Genomic DNA, 20,263 nt, shown 5'->3' with positions numbered 1-20,263 from the left:
ACATGAAACCCGAAATGAGAAGAGATCGATCCGAACAATCAAAACGAATAGATTAAGGTAAGTAGAATACAACCGGGCTTGGCTGGTAGCAAAGTCGTATGCACTACGAACACACCCCCACCCACACACGCACGTAGACAGATCAACGAGCCTCTGGTCAGGAGCTCACGGGCTTCCTCTGGTCAGAGAGAGAGAGAGAGAGAGAGAGCTCGACCCACAAACCGACAACACTTCCTCCTCCCTAATTCTTGATTCCTAAAAACAGGCTCAAGTCCCCCCCCCCCCTTTTTTTTAGCACAAGGGGAGACCGTTACATCGTGATCGGTGTCAGAGATCCCCCCCTTCGATTTCTTCAAATCAAATTCCCCCCATTCTCTCTATGTGTGTGGGACTTTAAACTACCCTTTAATTCCTACTATCTAGTACTTACCAGTCCTATGCTATTTAAATTATGTTTGTACATGTTTCTTGGTTTGCGTGTATCGGTGCACACACCCGTTTGTGCGCGCTTGGCCCTATTTCTCTTTATGGCCAGAATCCTTCACGAGAACGCGTGCATTGCTTAGCAACATGTGGTAAAGCTCGTCGCAAAGCGCATGGTTTAAAATACATCACATGGTGACCAACCATTAATAAAGCATTTTGTGATGACTTTTGGCATCACTAACACCCCTTTTTGTTGTAGTGTTTTTTATCTACAAGTTGGGTTGGGTTTTAGGTTGATGACATGGGTTGCTTGTATATTCTATCTGCACATGTTTGATGGTAGCTCATAAAACCTCTTGGGTCTTAAAAGACCTCACAATCGACAGGGGGACTATTCTTCCATATGCATGTTGGGTATTGCACTTGATGCACCCAAAACCATAGAATGTAATATTCGCATTCTTCTGGTGAAACATTCGTTTTCATACGTTTGCAAATGAATGCGTGCATGAAAGCATACTTATGTTTTTTCTTTTCACGTTTTTAATTTTTTTGCCACTTTTTTATTTTATAGTAAATGATGAATACAAAAGTATGGTATTTACCATACTTTGAGGGTGTTTACCATACTTGAATGATCGAAATATACTCGAATGTGAATGTATGTATGGTTCATACTATGCACAAAACTACATATAAAAGAAATTACTAGATAAAAAAGAACAAAAGGTAATACCTAAGAGATTACACCATCTTTTGAGCAAGCACAAGGCTTCATGGTGTGGTGTACCTAAGAGAACATCAAAGAATAACTTCATCACAACCCATCGATAGGTAAATGACCTCCATAGAACAAATGATATACTCGTGCATGTGCCCTTTAATCCATAAGCTATTAGCTAACCATCAAGGAAAATCTATCCTTATAACAATATGCATGACTCTAACAATGGTATGATTGAAACCTTAGTACATAATATACTCGAATGGATTGACAAACATTCTTTTCAATACAAATGCAAATGAATGCATATGTTATCAAAACATTCTGGTGTTTTTTTTTACATTTATTACCTTGACTTTCTTACCTTATAATAAACAATGAATACAAAAGTATGGTATTTACCATACTTAGAGGTTGTTTACCATTCTCAAATGATTGAAACATTCTTGAATGCGAATGCACGTATGGTACATACTATGATTGAAACTCGCTCAAATCCGTGCTTGCAAGAATACACTCCTTTGTTAGAGAGGTAGTGTGTAACTAGTGTAGTATTTCTTTTATTGCTTTATTGTTTCCTCTAGTTGAATTAAGCGCTACCAAATGCTTCTTGTTAACTAGTATGGTGAACCTTGCCCATTCCATAGACATGGATGGGAATGCCTTCCATGCGTGCTTTAATCTGCAATGCTAAGTGTAGAGAATATTGTCTACATTCATGTAGGTTACCACCATGGAACCACAACCCCTCTTGCTTGGTCGGCTTCCACATATTTCGAAGCTCGCCTTCCCATGGTCCGGGATCCTTCTTGGTGTTGGACCCCAAACCCCAGCATTTCCCAACATTGTCCGCCACTTCTTGAGAGATAAGTTTGGCTGCCCATTTGTTCATGGATTCGTACCCAGTTGCATACACAACTAGATCTGCCCCAATTTCAGTGTCATCACTCAACACGACACTCCTCTCTTTCATTTCCTTCAACGTTACTCCACTCTTTAGGTCGATCTCACCTTTTATCACGAGCTCCGATGCACCCACATCAATGTAATATCCAGACCCTCGTCGGAGGTACTTCATATAAAATCCTGATCCATCGTCCCCAAAGTCATGCATGAAACCCACACTCTTGAGGTCATCATAGAACTTTGCATCCCTTTCGACTACCTTTTTGTAGAAATCTAGGCATGCCCTATGCATGATTTTATAAGGCATTGAAGCAAAGCGAAGGTCGGCATCGTCGGTCGAGTATTTTGAGTCTTCTTGGTAGTCTGGCAAATACCCAATATCAAAGAGGGACTCGGAGCGCACGACGTGGGTCGAAGACCTTTGAACCATGGTCACTTGGGCAGCCCCACTCTCCCATAGATCGGCACATATGTCGTGGGCGGAATTGTTGGATCCGACAACAACACATTGCTTCCCGGTCCATTCGAGGCCGCTCTTGTATTGGCTTGAATGGCATTGCACACCTTGAAAGCATTCGGCCCCGGGGAAAATGGGCACGTTGGGTCCACCGGACATGCCAGTGGCGAGCACAAGGTGCTTAGGGTAGAGAAGAATCTCTTCACCTCCATTGTTTACTACTACTACTTCCCATTTTTTGTCAATTGGGTTGAAGCGGGCGGATTTACACTCAGTTGAACCCCAATACACGAGCTCCATGATAAGTGTGTACACCTCAAGCCATTCACCGATCTTGTCTTTGGGGAAGAACACGGGCCAATGGTCGGGGAACGGGAGGTAAGGCAAGTGGTTGTTCCACACCGGGTTGTGGAGGCATAGGGATCTGTATCGGTTGCGCCACGAGTCTCCGGGCCGTGCATTCTTCTCGATGATGATGGTCGGGACACGGAGCCGGCGAAGCCTTGCACCGAGACAGATCCCTGCTTGTCCGCCGCCTATCACGAGACAATACGGTTGGTGCGAAGGGCTCCGACCGAGGCGTTTAAGCTCATCGAGTCTGGCTTCGAGCCATGTGCCGCGGCCACCTGGCACGGCCCCCGGGATCACACCAGGCTCGCGCCGCAGCCCGGCGGGCTCTTCGTATCCTTTGAGCTCAAGCATGGAGGTGAGGAGGCACCAGCATTTGCCATCCTGCAGCTTGATGACCCCGCGGCCGCGGGCGATGGGGGTCTCGAAGGTGAAGAAGGCCTGGATGAAGCCATGGGGATGGGTGAGGTCCTCCACATGGCCATGGAGCTTCCAAGAGGAGGGAGGTTGGATGAAGTGATCGGGGTTCGTGAGGAGTGTGGAGCGGAGCATGTCTCCGATCTCCTCTCGGGATTCCGCGGTGTAGAAGTTCCAAGTGAAGGCGAGGAGGTCTCTCCAGAAGCATTCATGGGGGAGGAAGAGTTGGGTTGCAGCCTCCACATCTCGTTGGAGGAGGGCAGCCTCAAAGCTACTCAGCCAACCAAGAACTTGCTCTTCAGCCGCCATAGCCATAGTTTTGTTTGATTGGGACTTGTTTAGTGAACTACCATATATGGGACTTGTTTAGTGAACTACCATATATGGGCGTGTATATATCGTTGGCCACTAGCGTCATACTTTCTACTTGTCACGCACCTTCCAACCAAGTCAAACTAACGTGTGGAAGGCCTTGCCAACAACAATGCATTGCTCTTTTTTTACATTGTGCTTCGGCCCACCCAACATGCACTTTACCTTCTTCTCGTTGCTCATGTGACAATTGTCTTCTTTCTTAGCCTCTCTCTCTCTCTCTCTCAATTTTCTTTAGAATGCAAACGTTATTGATTTCAACTTAAGGAAAAAAAGGGTTGATGGATATGTTTCCATTCCCGGTGCTTTTTACAATGATGTCGATGTTGACATTAGTGGCATAGGAACATGTCTAGAAACAAAAGAAAAAAGGGGCAAGAAGCAAGGTCATTGTTGCCACAATTGCTTGAAAGAGCTGAAATCACGTTATCGAGCCTTGATTAATGCCTTTCTTAATCTCTTGAGACCTAATCCTTTTGGTACTAATGCCAATGCTAACATCATTAGTATCAACCATTTTTCCTTAAATTGAAATTGAGAACTTTTTAATTAGAAAGAAAAGGCTTAAACTAAATGAAGCTTTGGAAATAGATAGATAGATAGATTCTATTATCATCTTCATAGGTCAAATATGGCCTATGAAACCAAAAGTATTACATTTCACATTATACATGTGAAAGTGAGTAGCAACTCTCGATGTTCAATAACTTTACCAATGCATGTTGCAATTGTGAGTGCACATTGTAGTTATGAGAGAAATTCGTGCAAGGATTGGGTTTGGTCCAAGTTGGGTGGAAATCACAGTTGAATAAGATCAAAGGCAGAGCATTGTATCAAAGTGTGATACTCAAACTCTTGAACTTGTTAAGGGCAAAGTGTGCATAGTTGACCACTCTCATTACTTGTGCCCCAACACCCCCTCTCACATCGCAATGCATGTTAGCTAAGTCGCATGGAAGCAATGGTTCGGATGGCTCTAACATGTATAGATGTGTATTGTTTCCTCATTCCACAAAGAATATGGTTTTATAGTTATGTGCAACACGTATAGTATAATGTGTAAAGCTCAAGCCTCCACATTTCTCCCATGTCTTTCTTTTTTGTTTTTTCGAACAATGGTTGTTATCCGTACGAGAGGTACAGGGATGGATGAGTGAGAGACTTTCTGTGAAACATATTGTTGTAAGTGTATGTGTAATGCGCGCAAGAGTGAGTAAGAATGTTCGTATGTGTATAAACACATGCACATGTGTGTGCATGTGTGTAGATATGAAAGAGTGTGAGTGAGTTGGGTGTGTGAATGGATAGAGGGGTATGCACCCCTATGTATCACATTGATGTATGATCCTCTTGTACTATGTAACCCCACATGGGGCATGAATGATAATAAGAAGAAAAAGCTTCCTCTCTCTCTCTCTCTCTCTCTCTCTCTCTCTCTCTCTCTCTCTCTTCATAAATCAATGTTTGTCATTAAAACAAGATGATAATACAACCCTTGCTATCGTCACTACTATATAAATAATGATAGTGCAAGGGAAAACCTCTCAAGTGTTGTAAAACTGGATGACATAAGTCCATCTCTCATTATACCCTTCGAAGATAGAGCCCGAGGTCGTTGCCTCTGAATCTCTCATTGTACCCTTCCTCTCATAGTGATAGTTGAAGTCTGTGGGCTCCCATGGTTTTTCCAGGATTAGGGTTTTCCACATAAACATTCGGTGTTGTCTCTATTGTCTGTTTATTTCTTCCATCGTGAGTTTGAGACTCGGTTGTGGCCGAGCGCTATTGTGCACAATTTGGTATCAGAGCATGGAAGATCCATTCGGCAGCATGTTCAAGCTTGCCGGCATTTTTGTTTGCTATTGTTACTCATCCCTTGTTAGTGATGCTATCAAGGCTTGCAACAAATGGTGACATTATGGGTCTACACAATCCGTTTGGAGGGAAACTAGTAGCACAAGCTTTGGTTGATGATTCTTTCATGTTTCTACAAGCCTCACGAGAGAATCTTGAGAAGGGGATGCTTGTATGGAACCAATTTGCATTGGCTTCCGGATTACATATCAATTGGAGGATTTCTAGTCTCATATCATGTACTAAAAGGGATTTGGAATGTTTAGGATGGCAAGGATCCGTTGTGAAGAAAGACTTTATTTTTTGACACTTGGGCTATCCATTAGGGATGAATGTTACAAATGGTCAATTTATTGAATGGATGTCTACTAAATTGAGGGATAAGTTCATGAATTGGAAGTCACAATCTTGGCCATTTCATGTATGCTTGAAGGTTGTACAATGTATTATGGAACCCATGATATTATATTACTTGCCATTGTTGCCATGGACAAAGAAGGCTTTGCATTCTATTTTGCAACCTCTTCGATGGGAATCACATGGGTTGCATGGAACCATCTAGTAACCCCTAAGCGCTTGGGAGGAGCTAGAATATTGAACTTATCTATGCATATGATGGCTCATAGATTTTCATTATTACAAGACATGTGTTCAAACTCACAACCATGGATATCTATTGTTCAATATTTCATTGAGAACAAGGGTTTAACACATGGGAGGACAACCAGTAAGGGTTCATGGTGGCAATTACTAAATAGATGTATTTCAGTAAAGATTCTAGCCTCTTCATGTGTTCAACACTTGGTTACCTCATGGCAAGAAGGACTCTTGTTATGTGTATGGAAACCATCATCTAGTAGAGAGCATTGTAATTCTTTGCAAAAATAGTTACTTGTGTCTTCTTGGTTATTACGTTGGCTAGGAAAGGAGAGATTGCACTCTCAATTTAATTGTTTGTTTCGTTCAGGGGTCAAAGAGGTGGGAGATATAATTGAGGCTCCATCTCAAAGAATTTTGGAGTTTGTTGAAGCGCGACAATTATTACACATCCCACCTAATTATGGGTTTATTTGGTAACAACTACAAAATATTGCGTTGATACAAGGTCCCTTACCTCTACAAACAGGAGACAATCGTGGATTGATTGGTGTTTACGGGGTCAAACGTCGTTACAAGTGACTACTAGTATTTTGTATCATGACTCTATTGAGTCTCTTGGATGGTTATCATCTAAGGCTAAAGAAGAATGGAAAATACACAAATCTGATCATGGGCGATGGCAGATCTTACAACGTAGTTCGCATTCTAAATTGCCACTTATATCAAAGGTCTTCATTTGGAGAGTTTTGATTAGAGGATTTCCTTTGGGATTAGTTGTAAAGTGTTGTGGACTAGTAATGGGTAATTGCTTTTTTTGCATAATTTGTTCAAATGGGAGATAGTACTCATTGTTTTATACAATGTCCGATTGCTTGTCTAGAGTTACATTTCTCAAATTTGGCAAGTTTTATCACAATGTTATTTGACACCTAGACAATGGGTGTTTGCAGAATTTACACTAGTTGACCCAAAATCAGAGATGGAGATAGTTTTTCTATTTTTGAGATATTGGCGATTGCGTCATAATTGGAACATGCACAACGCTTTTGTATTCGATGGTAGACATGGAGTGAAAGCATATATCTATGAAAGTTGAAGGGAGTACTAATGTAGCAATTTTCTTTATTGGAGCAAGTTGAAATTCTTTCCTCAATGGAGTGTTCATCTTGCCTATTGTCACACCCATTGTAAGTAATGTTTTTTACACACATTTATTAATATAATTATGTGTTTTCACCAAAGAGAGATAGAGAGATTTACCAGAGAGAGAGAGAGAGAGAGAATGAGAAGGAATTCTTTATTTATAGACTAGAAAATATCCGTTTTAGGGTGTTGCTCTGTGACACCCGTATGTCAAAATGTGATGGTACACGTGCATGGCTTAGTAACATCTGACAAAACTCGTCACAAAGCGCATCGCTTAAAATACATCACATGGTGACTGACCAATAATGAAGCACTCAACCAATCATTGGTTTTGTTTGATTGGGTAGATGACTTGTTTAGTGAACTACCATATATTGGTCATTGATGACTGATATGTGGGTAGTACTCCCATGCCGCGAGCACGAAGAACACGTGTGACCACGGTTTCGATACACATACACACACACACACGTATATATCGTTGGCCCTAGCGTCATACTTTCTACTTGTCACGCACCTTCCAACCAAGTCAAACTAACGTGTGGACACCCTTGTCAACAACAATGCATTGCTCTTATTTTACATTGTGCTTCGGCCCACCCAACATGCACGTTGCCTTCTTCTCGTTGCTCACGTGACAATTATCTTCTTTCTTAGCCTCTCTCTCTCTCTCAATTTTCTTTGGAATGCAAACGTTATTGATTTCAACTTAAGGAAAAAAAGGGTTGATGGATATGTTTCCATTTCCAGTGCTTTTTACAATGATGTTGATGTTGACATTAGTGGCATAGGAACATGTCTAGAAACAAACGAAAAAAGGGGCAATAAGCAAAGTCATTGTTCCCACAATAGCTTGAAAGAGCCAAAATCACGTTATTGAGCCTTGATTACTGTCTTTCTTAATCTCTTGAGACCTAATCCTTTTGGTACTAATGCCAATGCTAACATCATTAGTATCAACCATTTTTCCATGCATGAGAACCACACATACGAACTGACGGAGTTGGCGGAAGGAAAGAGGGTACTCTGGAACAAGTGGGTATACAAGGTGAAACCGGGAGATGGTAGAAATCCACTAAGATACAAAGTGTGAACTGTCGTCAGGGGATTTCAACAAAAGAAATAGGTGGATTTCGGCAACATATTTGACCCTGTAGTGAAAATGACATCCATCCGAACAATGTTGAGCATAGCAGCCAACATGGACCTTGAAGTTGAACAATTGGATGTCAAGACAACATTTCTGCATGGTGATCTTGAAGAGGAGATATACATGCAGCAACCGAAAGGATTCGTCAAGAAAGAGAAGGAGAACCTAGTATGCGGGTTGAAGAAGAGCCTTTATGGACTGAAGTAGGCTCCCCGATATTGATACCAAAAGTTTGAATCCGTCATGATTCATGACCGATCAAGGGTACCACAAAACGCAAGCCGACCACTTAGTGTTTGTGAAGAAGTTTGACGGACGAAACTTCCTCATACTCCTACTGTACATAGACGACATGCTGATTTTCGGACGAGATCATATGAAGATCAGAATGTTGAAGAAGGCCTTGAGCAGGTCATTCACAATGAAGGATATGGGTCGGACAAGGCAGATCCTAGGAATGCACATTGTCCGCGATCGGACAAAGAGATTATTGTGGTTGTTACAAGAAAACTACGTGACAAAAGTGCTCTAGAGATTCAACATGCAAAACGCGGAGCCAGTCAGGTCGACATTGCTGATAAACAACAAGTTGTCTAGGAGTCAAAGTCCAAAGACAAAGGTGGAAAAGGCTAAGATGATGAAGGCACGCTACGCCTCAGCAGTCCGAAGCCTATGTTCTGTATGTGATGGTTTGCATCATGCAAAACACGAAGCCAGTCGGCTTGACATTGCCAACAAACAACAAGTTGTCCAGGAGTCAAAGTCCAAAGTCGAATGTGGAAAAGGTTGAGATGATGAAGGTACCCTATGCCTCAGCAGTCGGAAGCCTTATGTATGCGATAGTTTGCACCGGGCCAGAAATCAAATATGTTGTTAAAGTCGTCAGCCGATTCATGAGCTATCGAGGCACAGGGCATTGGGCACAAGTGAAGTGAATACTTCCGTACATGAAAGGCACCTCGAGCGTGTGCCTCTAATTCGGCTCAGGTAATTCCATATTAGAAGGTTTTACCAACTCCGACATGTCGGCTGATGTAGACACCAACTGATCCACGTTTAGGGTATGTAATGACTTATGTAGGGGGAGTCATCTCGTGGTAGTCAAGGCTGCAAATGGCTGTGGTGTTGTCGACCATGGAAGCTGAGTATAGGGTTGCAGCCAAAGCCAGCAAGGAGATAATCTGGATGAAGGAGTTCATTTGAGAGTTGGGGATTCAGCAAGAAGAATTCCGACTCTGCTGCAACAACCAAAGTGTCATTCACCTTGCAAAGAATATTGCCTAGCACTCGAGGACGAAGCACATCCAATGGAGATAACATTGCCTTAGAGAGAGGGTAGAAGAAAAGGAGCTTGTTGTAGTGAAGGTGCACACATAAGAGAACGGGTTGAACATGATGACAAAGGTGTTGTCGGAGAAGAGGCTGAACGCATGTCGAAGTTGGGTCGGGTTGACGAACCACCCCATGCCGGAGTGAAGGGGGAGTTTGTTGGGAAACAAGGTCCCTCGAGATGGGAAGGAGAGCATGAACTGGATCAATAGGATCCAAAGGAAAAAAGAGACTGAATCCGGATCCGGATCAGTGTTCGGATCAAATCCAGATAGGTGTTCAGAAGAGGCCACATATGTAAATAGGTTTAACGTTGCGACTATTTAGACCAGTCTATTTTTTAATAGCCCTAAGTTATAAAAGGATAAATATAACTAGGGCAAAACGTTAGGCATTATGTGTTCATACTGTTGTAACAGTGTAAGGTTTAGAGTTTTTGTGCGCGCGCGCGCGTGTGTGTGAGAGAGAGAGAGAGAGTGTGTGTGTGTGTTGTTGGATCTCTGTTGTAATCGCCATCAGGTGAAGAAGACGAGCTCAAGGTTGATGCATGTGAGTCTCTCTATATTTCCTCTTGCCTAATGGAAGATTTTGGAGTTTGTGGACTCTAGTGGTTTTCCCTTGTTAGGGTTTTCATGTAAAACATCTTGTGTCACTGAACTTGTGTATTTTGCTTCCCGTTTTTCTGTTTGTTCAAATCTTTGAACCAATATATGCTAGAGTGTAACAGGTTGTGGCAGGCTTCGATCTCATCAATGTGCTACTTGAGCGAGACCACTGAGGACTTCAACTAGAGAGGATGGATGATTCGAAGGCTCCTCAATGTCAAATGATTGTCATAATCAAAGTTGGGCCAGATCGGTTGTGCAAGACGAGAACCGGATCGGTTGGGATCGATCGGTTAGGCCGGACCAGTGCGTAGACCGGTGCGCAGACCAGTGCGCAACGAGAAGCCGTAGCGATGCGTAAACCACGAGGCCGTTGGAAAGATATTCCGCATAGAAATATATTTTGGGAGTTAGTGTAGAGCTCAGTTATGAGCATTGAAGTACGTGTTAGTACTTCTGTGAGTTCATATGGACTTGAATAAAAGTGCTCACTGAGCACATCCTATGTAGAGACTGAGTATTATTTTTTGAATTGAGTTGTGTGTATTGACTCTCTCTCTCTCCCGCGTACTGTGTATATTCAAGCTCTCCATTAAACCTACGTTTCTGTGTTCGGTTTTCTATTGCTTCCGCACGCTATTCTTTTTACATGGTATCAAAGCGTGAGGGTTAAGAACATCTGCAACCGACCTTAGCTCAAAGAAGAAAACCTAACCTTCGTAAAGTCCAGGAAAAACAAAATGGATAGAAGCATGGCTAGCTCGCTTCCAACAGAGAAGTTTGACAGAAAAAACTACGCGTCTTGGTCTTACAAGATGCACCAATACCTGCTCGGGCACGGTTACTAGAGCTACGTCGACAGAGCAAATGACACAGCACCCGATTCGACCCATAGAGATTTCCTAGCATGGGAACAGTCGGCGAGCAGAGTCCTCTACTGCTTCACGTCTTGTGTGAGGGAACAACTTCTAAGCTACATTCGGGATGCGAAAATGCCGAAAGTTGCTTGGGGACATCTGAAGAAGATTTTCGCTACAAGCACAACAACCAGGAAGCTTCAACTCCGACAAGAGCTGAGCAACTTACGACAACGCGACTTGTAAGTGGCTGATTACACCTCGAAGATCAAAGAGATATGTGACTCCTTAGCCTCTATCGATGTGAACGTCGAGGAAGGCGAGATGGTGCAGATCTGTCTGGGGGGACTAGCGTCGAAGTTCGGAGCGTTCTAAACTGTTGTGTGCACACGGGAGAATACGTCGTCGTTTTTCGACCTACAATCGATGCTCCTTATAGAGGAGAACTACATGGGTGCGTCGACGAGTACGCACGCCGATAACAAGATGTTGTACACGGAGGGAGATCGGCCACGTGGTCGTGGCGGACGAGGCGAGTCGGTGCGCAATGGAGGCGGCCGACGAGATCAAGGAGGAAGGAAGGCACCGAAGTGATGCGATAGCAAATCCGGACCCTCCGGAAATAGGGGGAGTCGAGGTGACGAGAACCGACAAGGGAAATCCGCCGCGGAATGCTAGTACTGTGGTAAGAAAGGCCACAAGGAGAGCGAGTGCTAGAAGAAGCGTGCCGATTCGGAGAGGACCGGGTCCGGATCAAGTTTTGAACAAACCGACAAGGGTAATCGACAACAATCGCACTACGCCGAAGGACCCGAAAAAGCCCAAAAAAGGGTCAGTCTTCGAAACGAGACACGAAGCAAACTCAATGAAGAAGTCCACCCCGAAATCGGACGACGTGTGGTACGTCGACTCAAACCACATGACGTGCCACAAGGAGTGGTTCTCATACCTTGAGAAACCGATGCAACCGGGAGTAGTCGCAACCGGAGACGACACTCTGCATCCGATCGCGAATGTCAATGAAGTTCCCCTAAGTCATGTCGGGCAAAAAGGGAAACTCATGAATGTGTTACACATTCCAACAATCACAAAGAACCAGGTGTCGGTCGGACAGATCGTCGACTAGGGGATGCAGTTTGGTTTACACATCTCGGGTGCTTCATCAAGGAAGATGGCCGAGTTATTGTGCAAGGGCACAGAGACGGGAGGATGTTTATCCTCGACTCCAGTGACAGTGGCCCCGCAATGTTTGCGAAAGGAAATAAAGTCGAGTCGGATATCGACTTATGGCACAAGCGGATAGGCCACATCAACTATCAACGGCTTCAAGACCTACAATCGAAACAGGTGGTGTTCGGATTACCCAAATTTAGTGGCCGGAAGGCACAAATTTGTGAAGCCTGCGAGCTAGGGAAGCAACACCGACTTCCTTTCCCAAACGAGTGCAACCGGAGCCGGAACAAGCTCGACTTGATACATTCCTATGTATGGGGGCTGGCACAGAACGTTAGTCTTGGCCGGAGTCGATATTTCATCTCCTTCATCGACGACTATACGCGGCACACGTGGATCTACCTCATTGAGAAGAAGACTGAAGTCTTTGACTGTTTCCAGGACCTCAACAGTCTCGTCGAAAGGGAAATAGGAAGAAAGATCAAGTGCCTGTGGTCGGATGGCGGAAAAGAGTACTTTTCCAGTTAATTCAATAGGTATCTGCAACAGATGGGAATTCAACGCGAATTCAATTGCAGATATACGCCGGAGCAAAACGGCGTGGCCGAAAGGAAGAATCGGTCGATTGTAGAAGCGGCGCGGGCAATGCTGGAAGAAAAGAGCTTGCCCAAGTTCTATTGGGCCGAGGCGGTACGAACCGCGGTGTACATCCAGAATCAGATCGGAGAAAAAGTGTCGGCACATGAGCTATATTTCGGAATGAAGCCGAATCTACGACACTTGAGAGTTTTGGGTAGCATTGCGTATGTGCATGTGCCGAAGGAGAACCGGAGGAAGTTGGACGCGAAAGCTGAGAAATGTATCTTAGTCGGCTTTTTGGATGAGCAGAAGGGTTATAGGTGTTATAACCCCCGAACCAAACAAGCTCGTGTGAGCCGCGATGTTGTGTTTGACGACTCCGCGTCCTGGTACTTTCCTCCAACTCCGGACCTCAACTCCAACTCCGGATCTCCGAACCCGAGTTTTGACGATGAGGTCAGCGAGGCTAAAATGCCTCCGGATGACCGCGAAATCAAGACCCTCAATGAGAGTCCGATTTCATTTCAGCTAAGTGGACAGTATAAGCAACTGGGTCGGCTTGACCAGTCCGAAGAAGAGCCGGCGAGTAGTGGAGACTTGGTCATGCATTCCCCGCGCAGGAAGCCGAGGAGACGGCTTACGCTCAAGGAAAAAGGGAAGAAGAAGGTGTCGGATTACGGTACGGAAAGGAACGAGTCGGATCGACGCGAGTCTGACTCCGAGGGAAGTGATGATGGGTCTTCGAGATCGAAGTCCGCGTCGGCCAAGAAAGCCTCAACATCGGCTAATGAGCAATGACGTCGACCTACCCGCCAGAACAACCCTGTTGTGCAATTCGGATACAATGAGTACATGGCGCATCACTATGCGTACATGACCCGTGTAGCGGAAGTAAGTGAGCTGGAGAGCTACGCAGAAGTAGCGAAGGATGCAAATTGGCGTGCTGCAATGGAGGAAGAGATGCGCGCATTACCGGAAAATGAAACCTGGGACCTAGTTGACGCACCAAAAGGTGTGAAGCCGATCGGATGTAGGTGGGTGTACAAGGTCAAGTACAACACCGACGGCTCGGTCAACCGATACAAGGCCCGGTTAGTAGCGAAAGGCTACGCACGGCAACACGACATCAACTACGATGAGACATTTGCACCGGTCGCGAAGATCACGATGTCGTAGTGTGAATCACACACTATGTGAAATATGTAAAATACTATATCTGATTTAAAGTACGTATAATAAATAAAATAAAATATTAAAAATATATTTATTATGTGCATAGGGCAAGATTTGAACCTTGTACCTCCATGTAAACAAACCCCAACCTTACCATTACACTAATATATCATTAGTGTTAAAAAAGTAAACGTCCCACATAGAAAGGTACGTTCACGCTAGGATAAACTTTAGTTAGAAGAAAACGCATGATAAAAGAAAAAGCTACACATGCACATGTAGCGTGCATGAACACCATAATCGATAAAAACACATCAAATTAGAGAAAGTAGGATCACTTTAGAAAAAGCATAGAGTCTATCTATAGAAAAAGCATGGATTGTTAAGAGTCTCTCATCACTATATAAGGATGGGGAGCTCAATGTAATAGGTGTGGAATATTTGGAAATTGGATATATTTCCTAAAACACCAATTAATATAATAGATTCGTGGGATTCATGAATTTGTGATTAAAATTGTCTCTTACTATCTAAATATTGATTAAATACACTAAACTCGTGGGATTCACGAGATTCATAACTTACCTATCTTTCTACCTATTCATTACTAGCCTTATCTCATATTCTTCTTTCTGCTAGTCCAAAACCTCAATGGTTCCCACCCGACTTACGCAACAATCCGGCGCCAAAAGGCACGACAACGACTGTCCGCACTTTGCTCACAATAGCTACGGCGAAGGGGTGGCACTTACATCAGATGGATGTAAAGAATGCGTTTGTTGTTCGGTCGACAATTACTTCTTTGCCGACATAGTATAAGACAAACGTTCGTACCAAACGTTCTATCAAGAAGTTGTGGTTAGACAAATAGATACAAATTATCTGTAAACTTATCGGTGATAACAGACACCGAGATCGTGACTTATGTAATATAGTTTAGACAGAAAGAAATAGATGGCAAAAAGCAATCCGTACACAGAGATTTCCTAACCAAACTTTATATTACTAAATACAACGATAGATTTTTACAATGCCTTTGGTTCCTTTTATAGGTAACCCGAAGGTCTTTTCTCATCAAGAAATCCTACTGCCTATAATTATCAAGAATTACAAAACTTCGTAACTAACTATGTCCTATTCGGCTATCTGCTCAGTCATCGATCCGAACTGTCGATCCGACTCCGAACATCCTTCCGACTCCGACGTATCTATACTTGTCCGAGTAACAGCGTTCCTGCAAGGTGAGGTTGAGGAACAGGTATACATGATACAACCCCCCAGATTTCAATCCGGAATGAACACCTCGGCGGTGTGCCGGTTGAAGAAGTCCCTTTACGGACTAAAGCAAGCCCCGCGTGCCTAGAACGCGAAGATCACACAATGATTGCGTCGGATGGGCTTTGTGACGTCAAAATCGGACTCCTCGTTGTTCATTCGGAAAGGTCGACTTGGGCTAGTTAGCATTTTACTTTATGTTGATGACTTGATCACCGGCACCAACCTAGGTGAGATTGACCGCGTGAAGCTCCAGCTTGCGGCATCATTCGACATGAAGGATCTAGGGGACCTTCATTACTTCCTCGGGATCAAAGTGATCCGCACCCCCGAAGGCATACTGATCAGACAACGGCATTACGTGCTAAGTATGCTCCTCAAATTCGGGATGGCCGATTGTAAGTCTGTCTCGACTCCTCTGGATAGAACCGTCAAGCTTCGCCCCAATTCCAAAAAGGTATGCGACCCGACGAGGTTCCCACAGATAGTTGGAAGCCTTATATACTTGACCATCACCCGACCAGATCTCAACTACTCGGTCGGGGTGATTAGTCAGTTCATGGCGCTACCTACCATGGAGAAAGAGAGAAATTATATTATCTTCTTCGGAGGCCAAATATGACCAATGAGACCAAAAATATTACATTTCACGTGATAAGTGCGAAAGTGAGTAACGACTCTTGATGTTCAAGAACTTTACTAGTGAATGTTGCAATCAAGAGTGCACATTGTGGTTGCGAGAGAAATTCGTGCAAGGGTTGGGCTTGCTCAAAGATATGTGGAAAGCATGGTTGAATATGACCGAAGGCAAAGTATTGTATCAAAGCGTGATACCCAAACTCTCGAATGTGTTTAGGGCAAAGTATGCATAGTCGACCACTCTCATCACTTGTGCCCCAAATGCCCCATTTCATATCGCAATGCATGTGAGCTAAGTCTCATGGAAGCAATGGTTCGAATGGAAGCCAACAGAATGGGCTCTAGGATGTATCAACATGTACGGTTTCCCCGTTCCACAAAGAATATGGTTTTGTAGTTAGGTGCAACATGTATGGTATAATGTGTGAAGCATGAGCTCCCACATTTTTCCCATGTCATGATACATTGACGTTGCAAAAAGGCCTCATTTATAGAGGAATCTAGAGAGAGAGGGGGGGCATTGCTCCGTGGCACTCGTATGTCGACGTGTGATGTTGCATGTGTCGCTTAGGGACATGTGACAAACCCCGCCGCAAAGTGCACCACTTAATACGTCACATGATGACGGACCAATGACGAAACATTTTGTGAGGACTTTTGACATCACTAACGCCTTTTTTTTGTAGTGTTTTTTATCTTCAACTTGGGTCGGTATTTAGGTTGATGATATGGAATGCTTGTATGTTCTATCTTCACATGTTTGATGGTGGCTCACTAAAACCTCTTGGGATCTTAAAAGACGACACAATTGACGGAGGGACTATTCTTCCCATGTGCATGTTAGGTACTGCACTTGACGGACCCAAAACCTAGGCCATTGATATTTCGGTGACTCAATCACAAAAAACTAAGATTTAACACAATTGACCACACTATCTCATCTCTTTTTGAGGGGGGGAAGATTGTAATCAATCTATCTACAACATAAACTCTTGAAGTGGGTGCTCGCATTGGACAACCATACACAAACCATAGAACGTAATATTCGCATATGCACGTATGGTACGTTGTTTTTTCTCAGGAAATAGAAAATAATGAATAGGTAAACGACTTGCGCAGAATAAATGATATACTCGTGCATGTGCCCTTGAATCCATAACCACTAGGTAACCATCAAGGAACATTTATCCTTATAACAATATGCATGACTCTAATAGTGGTATTATTGAAACCTTAGTACATAATATAATCGAATGGATTGACAAACATTCTTTTCAATACAAATGCAAACGAATGCATATGTTATCAAAACATTTTTATGTTTTTTTTTACACTTTTTATTTTAACTTTCTTACATTAAAAAAATTTACCCTATAATAAACAATGAATACAAAAGTAGGGCGTTTACCATACTCAAATGATTGAAAAATTCTCGAATGCGAATGCACATATGGTACATACTAGGATTGAAAACTCGCTTAATTGCGTGCTTGCAAGAATACACTCCCTTGTGAGATAGGTAGTGTGCAACTAGTGTAGTATTCCTTTTATTGCTTTATTGTTTCCTCTTATTGAATTCTTAGAATGTTGGAAGTGTCAACCCAGAACTAAATAAGCACTACCAAATGCTTCTTGTTAACTAGTATGGTGAACCTTGCCCATTCCATAGACATGGATGGGAATGCCTTCCAGGCGTGCTTTAATTTGCAATGCTAAGTGTAGAGAATATTGTCTACATTCATGCAGGTTACCCCCATGGAACCACAACCCCTCTTGCTTGGTCGGCTTCCACATATTTCGAAGCTCTCCTTCCCATGGGCCGGGATCCTTCTCAGTGTTGGACCCCAAACCCCAACACTTCCCAACATTGTCCGCCACTTCTTGTGAGATAAGTTTGGTTGCCCATTTGTTCATGGATTCGTACCCAGTTGCATACACAACTAGATCTGCTCGAATTTCAGTGTCGTCACTCAACATAACACTCCTCTCTTTCATTTCCTTCAAAGTTACTCCACTCTTTAGGTCAATCTCACCTTTTATCACGAGCTCCGATGCACCCACATCAATGTAATGTCCAGACCCTCGTCGGAGGTACTTCATATAAAATCCTGACCCATCATCCCCAAAGTCATGCATGAAACCCACACTCTTGAGGTCATCATAGAACTTTGCATCCCTTTCAACTACCTTTTTGTAGAAATCTAGGCATGCCCTATGCATGATTTTGTAAGGAATCGAAGCAAAGCGAAGGTCGGCATCGTCGGTCGAGTATTTTGAGTCTTCTTGGTAGTCTGGTAAATACCCAAGATTGAAGAGGGACTTAGAGCGCACGACATGGGTTGACGACCTTTGAACCATGGTCACTTGGGCAGCCCCACTCTCCCATAGATCGGCACATATGTCGTGGGCGGAATTGTTGGATCCGACAACAACACATTGCTTCCCGGTCCATTCGAGGCCGCTCTTGTATTGGCTTGAATGGCATTGCACACCTTGAAAGCGTTCGGCCCCGGGGAAAATCGGCATGTTGGGGCCACCAAATATGCCCGTGGCGAGCACAAGGTGCTTAGGGTAGAGTAGGATCTCTTCGCCTCCATTGTTTACTACGACTACTTCCCACTTTTTGTCAATTGGGTCAAAGCGGGCGGATCTACACTCAGTTGATCCCCAATACACAAGCTCCATGATAAGTGTGTATGCCTCAAGCCAGTCGGCGATCTTGTCTTTCGAGAATAACACGGGCCAATGGTCGGGGAACGGGAGGTAGGGCAAGTGGTTGATCCACACTGGGTTGTGGAGGCATAGGGATCTGTATCGGTTGCGCCACGAGTCTCCGGGCCGTGCATTCTTCTCGATGATGATGGTCGGGACACGGAGCCAGCGAAGCCTTGCACCGAGACAGATCCCTGCTTGTCCGCCGCCTATCACGAGACAATACGGTTGGTGCGAAGGGCTCCGACCGAGCCGTTTAAGCTCATCGAGTCTGGCTTCGAGCCATGTCCCGCGGCCACCTGGCACGGCCCCCGGGATCACACCAGGCTCGCGCCGCAGCCCGGCGGGCTCTTCGTATCCTTTGAGCTCAAGCATGGAGGTGAGGAGGCACCAGCATTTGCCATCCCGCAGCTTGATGACCCCGCGGCCGCGGGCGATGGGGGTCTCGAAGGTGAAGAAGGCCTGGATGAAGCCATGGGGATGGGTGAGGTCCTCCACATGGCCATGGAGCTTCCAAGAGGAGGGAGGTTGGATGAAGTGATCGGGGTTCGTGAGGAGTGTGGAGCGGAGCATGTCTCCGATCTCCTCTCGGGATTCCGCGGTGTAGAAGTTCCAAGTGAAGGCAAGGAGGTCTCTCCAGAAGCATTCATGGGGGAGGAAGAGTTGGGTTGCAGCCTCCACATCTCGTTGGAGGAGGGCAGCCTCAAAGCTACTCAGCCAACCAAGAACCTGCTCTTCAGCCGCCATAGCCTTAGCCATAAGCCAAATCCAAAGTCTCTCTCTCTCTCTCTCTCTCTCTCTCAGTCTATGGAGGTGTGTAAGCAGTCAACTAATCATTGGTTTTGTTTGATTGGGTAGATGACTTGTTTTGTGAACTACCATATAATGACTTGTTTAGTGAACTACCATATAATGACTTGGTCATTGACGAATGATATCTGGGTAGTACTTCCATTCACGAAGAACACGAGGAACCAATGGTTGGATTCATATACAGTAGGCCTTCGGTTTTAAATGGGTGTCCACTTTAAGTGTGCCATTCTATTAAGTGCACTCTTTTTTTTTATAGAGTTCAAAATCCGGATCATAAAAGTTTCATTGTTTCGTGATGAAATTACATAAAACCAAATTGAAACTATATTCTAAACATTCAGGAAACAAAAAAATGATTAACATTCAATAAATATAAAATTGATGTTGTGAACTACAAAATGAGTTGAACTTAGATCTTGCATTCCTACCATTACATAGGTTGGGCGTGGGTCAATGAAGCGAAAGCTATTAATCGATTAATCGATTAATAGCTCATTATGTGAACTGATATTACAGGAAAGCTATTAATTGATTAATAGCTCATTATGTGAACTAATATTACGGGAAAGCTATTAATCGATTAATAGCTCATTATGTGGACTCACATTAGGGGAAAGCTATTAATCAATTAATAGCTCATTATGTGGACTCACATTAGGGGAAAGCTATTAATCGATTAATAGCTCGTTATGTGGACTCACATTAAGG

General features: G+C 43.9%; 2 protein-coding genes across 4 annotated transcripts; both read right to left on the bottom strand.

Annotated features, from left to right (window-relative positions):
- Positions 1–1,222: 1,222 nt before the first annotated feature.
- LOC147854815 (indole-3-pyruvate monooxygenase YUCCA1-like) lies at positions 1,223–19,543 on the bottom strand. Of its 3 annotated transcripts, none has more exons than XM_087331361.1 (3): positions 17,505–19,543; positions 17,191–17,262; positions 1,223–1,318 (listed from the first exon to the last, which is right to left on the bottom strand). In XM_087331361.1, exon 1 carries the CDS (start codon positions 19,499–19,501, stop codon positions 17,666–17,668), a length of 1,836 nt encoding a protein of 611 aa, XP_087187487.1. In that variant the 5' UTR covers positions 19,502–19,543; the 3' UTR covers positions 1,223–1,318; positions 17,191–17,262; positions 17,505–17,665. The 3 variants fall into 3 exon arrangements, with proteins under 3 accessions (XP_087187487.1, XP_087187488.1, XP_087187486.1); XM_087331362.1 differs by lacking the exon at positions 17,191–17,262 and adding an exon at positions 1,638–1,701 and having other exon boundaries at positions 1,223–1,391; positions 17,570–19,543; XM_087331360.1 differs by lacking the exon at positions 1,223–1,318 and having other exon boundaries at positions 17,148–17,262.
- LOC147854816 (putative indole-3-pyruvate monooxygenase YUCCA11) lies at positions 1,711–3,623 on the bottom strand. The gene has a single exon (XM_087331364.1). It carries the CDS (start codon positions 3,591–3,593, stop codon positions 1,764–1,766), a length of 1,830 nt encoding a protein of 609 aa, XP_087187490.1. The 5' UTR covers positions 3,594–3,623; the 3' UTR covers positions 1,711–1,763.
- Positions 19,544–20,263: the final 720 nt, after the last annotated feature.

The sequence above is a fragment of the Azolla caroliniana genome, unplaced genomic scaffold (genome assembly GCF_043228905.1).
Source record: "Azolla caroliniana isolate FFs.n. ecotype wild unplaced genomic scaffold, voAzoCaro1.0.p SCAF_15, whole genome shotgun sequence".
NCBI lineage: Eukaryota > Viridiplantae > Streptophyta > Polypodiopsida > Salviniales > Salviniaceae > Azolla > Azolla caroliniana.
The sequence above is the reverse complement of the archived record's forward strand: the minus strand, read 5'-3'. Positions and strand labels throughout refer to the sequence as shown.